The 12111-nt window shown below is 55.4% G+C and overlaps 1 protein-coding gene across 2 annotated transcripts in view; it reads right to left on the reverse strand.

Moving 5' to 3' along the window:
• The window catches only part of Mllt1 (MLLT1 super elongation complex subunit), a 45699-nt gene that overhangs the window by 3174 nt on the left and 30414 nt on the right, over positions 1–12111 (reverse strand). The window contains exons 4-8 of one of the 2 annotated variants that reach the window (XM_021217887.2): positions 10091–10234; positions 7124–7249; positions 4379–4906; positions 2082–2169; positions 928–1036 (exon numbers count right to left, since the gene is read on the reverse strand). In XM_021217887.2, the coding sequence (XP_021073546.1) occupies positions 928–1036; positions 2082–2169; positions 4379–4906; positions 7124–7249; positions 10091–10234 (995 nt within the window). The remainder of the gene's footprint in view (positions 1–927; positions 1037–2081; positions 2170–4378; positions 4907–7123; positions 7250–10090; positions 10235–12111) is intronic. The other variant, XM_029531367.1, reaches the window with a different exon arrangement.

Below are 12111 nucleotides of genomic sequence, written 5' to 3' on the forward strand. Positions count from 1 at the left end.
TGGGGATGCTGGACCTTGGACCTCCTTAGGGAGCAAAGCAACACATGGAGCCTTGCCAGCACCTCATGTGTGAGGGTACTCTGTGTGACCCTTCCTTGATAACAGGGACAACTGCAGGCCTGCTAGCTGGCAAACCCCCCCAATGCCCCTTCATAAACACCTCCAAAATGATGTCCCCACAGTGGAACCCGCATAACTGACTCCTTCAGACAGGACTGTGCCTGCCACTCTCAGGAATCTACTTCCCCATTTGCTCCTAGGGCTAAGCCCTCCCTATGAACAAAAGCCAGATCCTTGAATCTCAGCCCTTGGTGTATGGTGCAGTATGGATGAGCAGATCCTGCTTCACCATGGATAAGCAGAGGCTGGAGCCCTGTACACCTGGGGGGGGAGGGCAGTGGGGGTAACTGGTATCTCTCTGCAGTGAGCTGGTTTTTTTTGTTTTTGTTTTTGTTTTTTTTTTTTTTTTTTGGTTTTTCGAGACAGGGTTTCTCTGTGTAGCCCTGGCTGTCGTCGAACTCAGAAATCTGCCTGCCTCTGCCTCCCAAGTGCTGGGAATAAAGGCGTGCGCACCACCGCCCAGCTGCAGTGACCTCTTAAACACACTACTCTACAGCAGGGCCAATGGAGCCCTGGGTGCTATCCATCTCTAGCTTTGCCTGTCACAGCCAAGTGTTATTGGAGGTCTAGAAACGGAGACACCAGGTAGATGTCCCATCCTGGGGACTTGGGGGGAGCCTACAACTGCCCCACCCTGGCTAGCATGGGAAGCCGAGTCTCCCACCCTCCAGCTTCCTGTCATGTCCAGCCTCCCACAGGTAGCTAACCTGACCCTACAGTGTGGAATGCCAGCGAAGGCCATGCTGCAAAGGAAAGCCTGGCCAACCCCCAGTCCCCAAGCCAGCCCTCGAGGTGAAGCCCACACACCTGGACTCCCGGCCTGGGTTGGCCTTGCTGGTGTTCTCCTCTCCTGACGACGAGTCATCCTCATCAGAGCCCTCAGACTGCAGGTCCTCCACCATGGAGCGCAGGGGGCCTGAGGGCAAATGGAGGGGACAGCTCAGCCTCTGGCTGCCTCCCCCAGGGCCACCCCAGACTCATCACCACCTGCAGGGTCCCTCTGGCCTGCAGCAGGTTCCCCACCCCTACCTTCCTGGCCCTCCTCATAGGCTTCAGGCTCCTGGTCTGCTAGTGGCTTGTAAGATCCCTCCATCACAGCAGTCAAAGGCTCAGAACCCAAGCGGGCCAGCAAGGACCAGAGTCCCTGCACAGCCTGCACCCCTCTGTGAGGATGCCCAGTACCTCAGTAACCCTACATGGTGCTCTGGTCCACCGTCCTTCCTTTTCTCCAGAGGCACCCAGTTCCAGTCCCTTGGTTTATATTCCTGTTGCCAAGGCAACAGAGGGACACAAAGCCCTCAATTACCTTGGTCACATGATGTCGATTCAGCTGGTTCCCTCCCTATCCAGTGGATAAAAACCTTGGAGAGTATAGGCTTCAAAGACCCCATCCCCCAGCCAAGCTCCTGCCCCGAGGAGGCTGCCACCATGGGAGGCAGGCAAAGGCTCCTCTGAGGCTGGTTACAGTAGCCAGTCTAGTTTCTAGCCCCTCCCTGAGAAGAACCACTAGAGTAGCCAGGCCCAGCACAGACTGCCATCTGATGGACCTGGGCCTGCAATGCTGAGTGACAGTCTATCAGAAGTAGGAGGTTATTATAACTACAGGTCTTTGAACCCCAGGGACTGACCAGGCTTCTGGGCGAGCACAAGTATATGTCGTTTACAAATCCTACACCACCAGAAGCTGACAGCATGGGCCTCTCTCTACTGCCTCCTGGGTGCTGAGGTCAGCACAGGAGAAAGGGATGCTAGCCCAAAAGAGGGTCTGGCCCAGGGGTGCACACCCAGGCTCGGTCTTTCTGAAGCAGCAGGTGGACCAGACCTAGCCTGACCCTCAAGAGATCCATGCCTCTCCCTGGCTCATTTGTGCTCCTCCCTAGGCCAGGCCCACTGCCTTGCCTCCACTCCTGTGCCTCCTACCTCTACCCCTTCTACCAGCTCCAGCTCCCCTTCAGACCTACCTTGGCTGTGGTTCTGAGATGGCTCAAAGTCTGAGTCAGAGCTGGAGTCAGAGCTGGAGCTGGCATTAGCTGGGCTTGACTGGGCCGACTTCAGCCCATGCCAGGGTAGCATGAGAGGGAAAGAAGAGATTGTCATCTTGCAGGTCAGAGGAGGGGGTAATGAAGGGGCCAAACAGCTCAAGACACCCAGGACAGCCTTCTGCCCAAGCTCACACAGAGCCTGAGGCTTGTGAAGACAGGAAACACAGAATTCTCAGTAAAGCTGCCTGCCTTCCTGGGGGTTCAGACAATGACCAAAAGCCCAAATCCTACCGAAGTCTCTCCACTACCCACCAGCTGCACAGGAGTGATGGCAGGACTGTCTGCCACAAACACCATGGATCAGGACACACCTTGCCTGGTCTTCCTGTAGGTGCACAGGGATGGACTTAGCCACCAGAGGGCAGTGACAGCCTGGACATCACACAACGCAGGAGGCTGCCACTGTGTGAGTGAGCCCTTCAGTGAATATTGGAAGGCTCGTTTGTGTGCGTGTGGCGTGACCTATGGTGTGTGAAGTGCAGTGTGTGCCCTGTGTGTGGTGTGTGAGGTATGTGCTGTAGCGTGTGTGTTACCCATGGGGTCGGAGATGTGGCCGTGACACACGCAGTACAGATACCAGCAGGTGGGGAGCGAGCAAACAGCTAAGCTTTCATCTGGGGCAGAGTGGCTACAGCCCTTCCCTCACCCTACAGGGTGAGGTGGGAATAGCACATGCCCACTGGGGGAGAGCCCAGGATCCCGAGCTAGTCAGCCCTCAGCCCTGCCCAGAACAAGGGACAGGGCAGTGCTTGCCTGCAAAAGACCTTAGCTTGGGCAAAGCGGCCTGCCTGAGAGGGAACATTCTAGACTGAAGGAAGAAACTGCCCTATGCAGGGCTCACTGCAGCCCAGCCCACTGGAGCCCAGCTGTGTGTGTACGCCTCTTCTCACCTACCTTCCTACTGGTCAGTGAGAGTCCCGAGGGAACCTGCCCACTGTGAAGTTCTCAGGGTGGAGCCTCGCAGAGCAGTCCTGGAGCCAAGGCTCCCTCCCTTGCACACACCCAACCTCTTAGCTTTCCCTGGGCACAAAGTGATGAAAAATGGCTGCTACCTGGCATTGCTCCAGGCCAGGCCAGGCTCTAGATTCAAGCCTCAATTTCCCTACCTATATGGGAGTGGCCGACAGGTCCCTGCTCGGATGAATGTCCTACTTACTAGGCTCAGTCACGAACCAGGAGCTGTTGGGGACAGGTGCCTCTGAGGCCTCAGTGGGCTTGTGGTGGTCTGCACAGCACTCGCCCCTGTCTCTACAGTGACAGAGGGGTAAGGACTAACAGAATGTGGAAACACTAGACTTCTCACTAGAGAGGCCCAGCAGGTGCCCAGCAGGTGCCCAGCAGGTGCCCATAGCACTACAGCTACCACATTTCTCCCATGGTGCTCGGTGGCTAGGACTGAATGGTCCAGGAGCCAGAGGGTCTGGGGTGTGGACAGCAGTGCAGAGGAGAGCGCGGCATGGCCAGCAAGCTTCCAGCAGCAGCTGCTCCCTCCTCAGGGCTGCCTGTCTCTTCCCCAGCAGCTGAGGCAGTGCTCTGACTGCTCAGCCTGCACTCGGCTCTAGCCTGGAGGCAGTGGCACCGGGAGAGGAAGTGCCCATACACTGTCCTGGGAACTCCTTGCCTGGGACAAAACATCCGTGCACAGCTCTCAGGAAGGGCTGGCTCCCTAGCTGCATAAGAGCTCTGTCCTGGTGCCTGGAGGAGGAGAAGCAGAGGTCACACCTGGCTGCTGAGCCCTACACAGCCTAGTGCCTACCTTCAAGCCATGGGCCCGGAGCCCACAGATAGCTCAGTGATGAGTACTGGAAGCTACTCCCAGTTCTGCTCTCACTGAGAACTATGGAAGGTCATTAGCACCCAGCAAGCACCATGGCAGGATCACCAGCTTACAGAGCTCTCCACCCCAAACCAGTTCAGGATAGTCCCAAGAGCATCTTCAAAGCTGCCTACCCAGAGCCCTGACACATGCAGGTAATTCTTTTAGGAGTTGGCCAACTGCACCCTATACCTTGCTTTGTGCAGTAGATGCAGGAGACAGGAAAAGGAGCTCTGTATGGCTCTGTGGCCATCATGTGCCTTCCTGATGGGTAGTAGGGCCAAGGCCCACCGGAAAGGTAGGACACAGAGGGGTGAACTATCTGGTTAATCTTGAAGAGTCAGCAGTGTCTACCTAGCCACCAAAGCTGGCAAAGGGACACCCACCACCACCTGCTCACCTCTGACCGGAAGGAGGCCTCATCCTCTGAGTTTGAGTCTTCGGTCTGCAGAGTCCGCTTGGCCTCCCGAGGCTCACTCTCTGCCTTCCCCTTGTCACCTTTGCTGTTCTTGTCCCTGGCCACCTTCTTGTCAGGGAAGGAGGAGGCCCGGGGTGAGGTGCCTGGTGCACGCCGTGTCCCCTTTGACCCACTCTTCTTAGGCTTTTTGGCGCTGAGCTTCGGTGAGTCCGTGGCAGCTGGCCTCTTGCTGGAGGCCTTGGGCAGGGTAGGAGGCTGGGGCACCCCCTTGGGGGACAGGCTCTCCAGCTTGGTTTCCTTTAGGGCCATCTTGGGCTCCTTGAAGGCAGCCTTGGGCACTGGGGCCTTCTCCTCCTTGGGCAGCTTGCGTGCAGCATCCTTGGCACTCTTGGGCTCACGCTCTGGCTCCTTGGAGCAACTCCTGCTCTCTGAGTCCTTGCGCGGCCGCTCACGGTGCTCCCTGGCCACCTTGTGTGGTTTGGAAGCCTTGCCACTCTCCTTGTTGGCATCCTACAAGGCCAAGGGCAGGGAAGGTGAGGAAGATGTGTTAGCGGCACTCTGGGGCCGCCTGGCTCTGCTACCCCAACCTGGGCAAAAGCCGATCGGCTTGTCTGAGATGTGTAGAGAGAATCCAGAGTGAAAGGGTGTGACCAACAGACACAGCAGAGCAGTGCCCGCAAACCTGCAGGGTCACCAGTGCCCACAGCTGCCCACATGTGGGAGACCTGAGGCTGCCCCTGACAGGAAGGTGCTAGCCATCCTCCAATCTTGAGGCCCTAGTCCATGTCCTCAATACTCGCATCCCATTTTGGAATGCTCAACTCACGCCTCCACCAGCTCTAGCCTTCTCTTCAGAAGGCATAGCCAGTGGCCAAAGATCTCGGAGTTAGCCAGGCAATAGCTCCTTCATGCAGACCATAACCCAGGACAGACATGGTCGAAAGTACCACCAAGAACACCAAGCCGGTGGGACAAATACCTGGCAAAAGGGGCTATGTAACACACTTGGACCACCCAGGTGTCGCCTATGCCACTGGCCATGTTCCTATAAACCTGACAAGGGACACTGCAGCTGGCATGAGAGTGATGAGTGCCTCATAGAGACTGGGGGGGGGAGGGGGACTGTCCCCCAGTAAGCCACAAGGGAGGCAAGAAATGGAAATCATGTGGTCCTCACCCTCTCTTACAGAGGAAAAGCTTGCAGGAGTGCAGGGCAAGAGTGGCTGACAGGAATGTGCCCACGGCTATGAGTGGTTGACAGGAACTACTCTCCTGGGGTCACACCCAGGCAACTACAGAGTCAACTAGCACTCCATAGTGAGACCCATTGTCAAACACAGGAAAATCATTTGTATCTGTGAAGGCACAGTTGGTGAGGATGAGGTCGTCACAGGCTCGATGCTGTCCTCACAGTGAAGAGGTGCACTTTAGAGAGGCTGCCAAGGCTCATGGCCTAGAATCCAGTAGAATGACACAGTCCATGCCTCCAGGGGAACAGATCTGGGTGGGCCTGGTTCCTGCTGCAGGTCCCTAAGAACAGTCCCTGAAGGGTTCACCTCCTGCTCACTGTGGCCCTCTGCAGCCACCACAGACTGCTCAGCCAGAGTAGCACAGGGGCTGACACTCAGGTGTGGACCACACTCTAAGGCTGGGGCTTCTGGGAGAGTCATCTAAAGAGAAGAAACTGTGCTGCCTAGAAGTCTGTGGAGCCCCATGCAGCATTCCACAGTGGCGCTAGAGAAGGCTTGCCACCAGAGAGGCCCCTGTGAGGCATAGCAGCCTCATCCTTCATTGCTTCTGTGGACGCCAAACAACAATGGCTGGGTGAGAAGCCCCAGGCTGCTAGTGAAGACTGGCCTCTCCTCCAACCTCCAAAGGTCAATGAAGGTGACATAGGGCTTGGTTAGGACTCCAAGATGCTGACCATTGAGGATGTCACAGGCCTGTTAGCCTTGTGGAAAGAGGTGGAAGGAACCTGCCCTGGTGCTTGCTTCTCTTCCTGTGGTGCCTATGGATAAGATGGCCCAAGGGTGCTAGAGTCTCATGGGGATGCCCAGCTGACCATGCCCTAGAGGCAAGCAAGAAGGATGTGAAAATGAAGGACAGATACACAAGGTCATCAGTCACCCTCGGAGGGTCCAAAGAAGGCCAATACCCAGGTGTCTTGAGGGACAGACCTGAGGTTCAGATGTTGCAGCGGTGGTGACAGCACAAGCCAGCCTGTGGCTGGGGTGGCCCCACCAGGAGGCCCAGTGTGAACTGTCCAGAGTGCTGAGCAAGGGGACAAAATGGGTGTCCCTGAGATTCAGCTCAGTCTCGTGCACACTATTCCCAGCCTCCTCCAAGTCGGCTTCATGCCAGCACTACTGACCACCAGACCTGGAAGCTACAAAGGCAGGTGTGGCCAGGAACCTGGAGCTAAGAAAGTAGCCAAGGGACCAATGATGGAGATGCCCTGTACAGTAGCTGGGGACAAATCACCAGTGGGCAGGAAAGAGGGCCCATGAGACCTGTGAATGAACTGGAGCTGGGCACAAAATGAGCAGTCAGACTCCAAGCACCGCTCCTGGCCACGCTAGCTAGCGAAGCAACAAGGAGCAGGAGCAGAGGCTCTGGATGTAGGCGGCAGGTGTGCAGAGCTGGGTTCTGCATATGGTGGTGGCGATGGCTTGCAATTGCCAATGGCCAGGCCCACGCTCCACAACGCTGGCCTTCCACCTCACTAACCTTGGAGCCGTGGGATGGTTTGTTCTTCTTGGGGTCAGAGAAGGCAGAGAGTGGAATTGTGGGTAACATGGGGTAGTCAGGGCTGGGCCTGGACACCGTGTCCGCTCCTTCGGGCATTACCATCACCTAGTGACAAAGAAGAGACAGAGGTTATCCACAGGCGCCAGGCAATGGTCTGGCGGCCGTGGAGCTGGCCTCCTGGGGAGGGAGAAGGTAGCTGGAGGCCAGCTGCCCAGAAGAGTCACAGGTTTGTCCTTGTGATGGAGAGCAGCTGGGGACCAAAATGGCCCCAAGGCTTCCAGGATGGACCCCGGCCAGCAGAGCAGCTCTGGCCAAGAAGATTCAGAGCCTGTAGCAAAGCAAGAGATGCAGCTGGGGCCATGGACTGCACTGAGCACTGAAAAGAAGGCTGGAGCGAGGCTCAGCAGGAGAGGCAGAGTTCTGCTGCTGGTAGCAAAATGGCTTCTGAGGGATCAGCACAGACAAGGCTGGGACAAGCCTTCCTCATATCAGGCACAGGCAGCTGGAGCTGGCCACACAGAGCCCAAGCAGCAAGGCAGAAGCCAAGAACAGGGCCAAGGGCAAGAAGGGTAAGAGAAGAGCCATAGGGGCCAGTGCTGGGGCTGCTGGGAACCCTGGCCAGCTCAGGGTCACAGGCTAGGAAGAGGACCAGCCTGAGGTGTAGGAAGTGCTGCCCTGCATCAGTTGCTTCCTAGATGCCCGAAGCAGTTTGGGAATGGCCTCTAAACAGCAAGTTCACATAAAGATGGAGTTCAGCCACTGAGAATGCAACGTGGCACCGAGTGCAGCAGACAAAGGGAGGATGGGGCTTCAAAGAAAAGGTTTGGGCTGGCAGGAGAGGACCATCTGGGCTATGCACCTAGCCAGCCATGCCTTTCATCTGGGATGCTGATCCCATGGTCACATGACAATGCACAGAAACAGGGTAGTAAGGTGACCTGCCCTGCTATGACATGCTCACAGGAGCCTGCCCGACCACAACAGAGCTGAGGCGACTATAGAGGTGACATGTCCCCAGCTGGGCCCTGTGAACCAGATCCTAGAAGCAGCTGTGAGGTTCCAGCCCAGGAGAGTGGTCCCGTAAGTAATGATCCTTCCAGGACAGGGTAGGAGCCCAGTGCAGGACACCAACTCTAGGGCGGCTGGACTTTGATGATCCCTGAATGGCCTGATTTCCTTCCCACCTGCCAGCCTGCCTAGCCTCCAGGTTAAACAGCTTGAGTTCCCTGCCAAGATGCCCAAGGCCAGACAGGGATGGCACACAGACCAGCGGCTACCTGGGCTAGACTCCCTGGTGCAAACAGCCTCAGGCTAGCAGCAGCTGAGACACAGAGCTGGGCACCTGCTGGCTGCCTTGCTACAACAGTGGGATCCCAGTCTGGGCATGCCTAGGGTCAGAACCTATAGTCACTACAGGGCCACAAGACCCTAGCATGATGCCATCTCCAGTTCCCCAGTAACCACAGTTCCTGAACAACAAGCATGACCCCCACAGAGATTCACGACCCAGAGGTCAACAACACAAGGCCACAGTTACCTGATCCCTGGAGTCACCTGGGGGCCATCATCCCATAGCCAGGCCACTTGAGACTGGAGAGTGTCTGTCTGGCTCCCTTGGGCCACTCTGGGATCTCACTGCAGTCTCTCTTCAAGGCCAGTTGGACACAGCCTTCCCTCACTGTCCCTCCTAGGCTGTGACCAGATGATGCCCTGAGACTGTCCCCAGAGCTTAGGTAATACCTGCCCTGGCACCTGAGAGGCCTGACGAGGCCAGAGACACTGACGCTCCCAAGAAGCTGACCTGGGGCCCTGGGGCCGCCCACACACACTATGGATACGAGGCACCTGGTGCCGCTTCTGCACACACCCACACAGCCTCAGCCATTCCAGGACTCAAGGGTAGAACAGCATCATGTGTGTGGGTGCACCCAAGGCTGCCACTGCCCCTGCCACCACCCAGGCAGTCACAGAGTTTCACATACAGGATTCTCAAATCCTCACCTCAGAATAACCATTCCCATTCAGAGGAAGGAATTTTCTGAGAGACCTGACTATACAGAACCAAGAAAAGAGGGTGCCAGACCCTAGAAATACACCCTGGCTGACATGGACTGAGGGAAGAGGGCAGGCCACACACAGATGCCACTACAGAGCACCACACTCCTCTCATACCATACAGACCCCACATCTTACATACATACACCACAGACCAGCCACCACACACAGGTCCTGCCTCACAGACACATGTGCACCACCTCAGACATCACCACACACTCGTCCTATATTTATACACATCCCCTTCATACACATCTCAAACAATACCACACAGCCCACACATCTCTGCCTCATTTCTCCAAATACCACAAACAGTACACACACACCTCAGAATACCACACTCTCCTAAATAGGTGCCACGTACAGCCTTCAAAGGACACACACACCCTACATTAAATATACTCTAAGCACCAGGTAGAACATAAGACACACACCTTTCACATGGCAACCACACATGCCACATACGTATCTGGAGACCACAAGTAGCACAACAGAATACGACACACTCCATGCATAATCATACCCCCACACCAGACCACTACCATGCTTGTGCATCTGCATGCACACATGAACCATGGGCACCCATAAACTACCCCCACAGTGCTCCCATACTCACACAAACACACACACCCCCACACCCATACCCACACACCCCTTGCTAGATCATCAAAGCCTAGGCTAGCACTTGGGCATGCACACCGTGACCTTAGGTTGCAGGTGGCATTGCCATCTTGCCTTTCAGCAGCTAGTCCAGCTGCAGTTGTCTGCCCTTGTCCATGCCCCTCCACACCCTGACACATCTTCAGGCTGCTCCTTACCCCACCAGTTAAGGTCTACGCAGGCCATGCGACCAGCCAACACAGAGCAGAATTGGCAGGCAGGCACACTCACCCCTCCAGCCATGAGCAGCTTGCAGCGAAACTCGGTGGTGGGGTTATTGAAGGTGAGCTTCTCACAACGCAGGTGGTTGACAGGAGGGTTGCCCTCCAGGTTGAGAAACAGGTCGTAAGTGAAGCAGACCTTCCTCGGCTCCTCCTAGAACATAGAGCACTATGTAAGTCCATCAGCAATGAGCAGGAAGCACTGAACACTACATGGTCCAGGGTCTCTCCCATGCCCACCCGCCCAGCCTCCCTTCCCTTCCCCCAAGTCCCAGATGCTCATCTAATCTGCCATTCAAAGGACTTGACAGCCATTAACAATTGAGGCCTATGCTCCCAAGAGGGCATGGATTCTCGCTTCTGAGATCACCACCAAATTGCAAAGTACCAGAGAGGTGGCTTTTCCCTAAACCTCAACCAGCAAGGCACTCCCTGATGCTCTTTCCTTAGAGTAACCCCTACACACATACTCCTTGGGTCTCAACCTAGAGCTGCCTCTGCAAGCCATCCTGTGAGCAGAACAGCAGGAGTGGGGTCAAAGCACAGGGTTTTACCACAGGAGCCATCACAGACACCAAAGCCCAGAGGAAGACACAAGGAACCACTCTGAGTAACTCAGGTGATGCTGTGTGAATAAATTACACCACTCAGACTGGCCTTCAACTCCCAATGTTCCTGCCTCTGTCTCCTGAGTGCTGGGATAGGAACAGCACTACCATGCCTGTCCCCATCCCCGGGGCTTTTAAACCTGCAGATACGGGGCAGACAACTGACTTGTGACAACACAGTTCCATGGAGGCAAAACAACCTCATCAACCAAAGGAACTGCTACAACTAGACAGCCACGTGAAGAAAAGTGCAATGGACTCCACCTCACCCTGCAGTCAGGAAGGAGCTCAGGTGAGCAGCTGGCTCAGAGGGAAGAAGCTGGCTCAGAGGGAAGAAGCTAGCTCAGAGGGAAGGAGCTGGCTCAGAAGGAAGGAGCTGGCTCAGAGGGAAGAAGAAGCTGGCTCAGAGGGATGGGCTTTTTTGCCATGCAAGCCTGAGGACCACATGGTAGAAGGAGAGGGAGGCAAGCTTAAGAAAGTGGGGACAAGAAAATAAGAATAGAGCCGGGCGTGGTGGCTTTAATCCCAGCACTCGGGAGGCAGAGGCAGGCGGATTTCTGAGTTCGAGGCCAGCCTGGTCTACAAAGTGAGTTCCAGGACAGCCGGGGCTATCCAGAGAAACCCTGTCTCGAAAAACCAAAAAAAAGAAAAAAAGAAAATAAGAATAGTCCTCATTCATAAAAGTTTCAGAAGCAGCTGAGATCTGAAGGTTCAAGAGCTATATGACACTAATGGTTACCGTGGTCAAGGAAGGCTGTGACGCTAGTAGCTATGAGCTGGAGGACCTGATACCCCAAAACACATAAGACCCATGTGGGAGCAGTAACTACTGCGGCCATTCATGGCTGCTGGGAACGAGTCATGACAACAGCTGCCAAGGTGCCACCACCTCCAAGCTGACCCCAGAGGCTCTAGTCTTCCATCCTGCTCATGGCTGGAAATGTCTAGTCAGCAGCAGAACCCTAAGCACTGGGTATTCTCAGTGGTGGCCAGGCTTGGAAGGCCTCTCCTCATTTCCTGTTTGGATGTCTTAGCAAGACAGTGCAGCTAAGTCAACATCCCTGATAAAGGATCAGTCCTTCCTGAGGGAGAAGAGGGCTTTGCCTTACCACCCCTCAAACCCATCTCCGTGGAGATGGACCCAGTCCAGAGACTGTCAGCAGCTTGATTTTTAAACCCACTGAAACATACTGAGCTTCCCATTAGCTAATCAGTGAGATTTAAACAGATTCAACTCCTAAGGAACCAACAACAAAAAAGCAATCCCACCAAAACCCAAGCAAATCGAACATCAATATCATCATCATCATCATCAACTACCACCACTTCCTCTTCTTCATCCTCCACCACCATCACCTCCACCGCGACCATTACCATCACCACCACTCCTGCTTCCTCCTTCACCACCACCACCACCACCACC

Source organism: Mus pahari, chromosome 18 (assembly GCF_900095145.1).
Source record: "Mus pahari chromosome 18, PAHARI_EIJ_v1.1, whole genome shotgun sequence".
Lineage (NCBI taxonomy): Eukaryota > Metazoa > Chordata > Mammalia > Rodentia > Muridae > Mus > Mus pahari.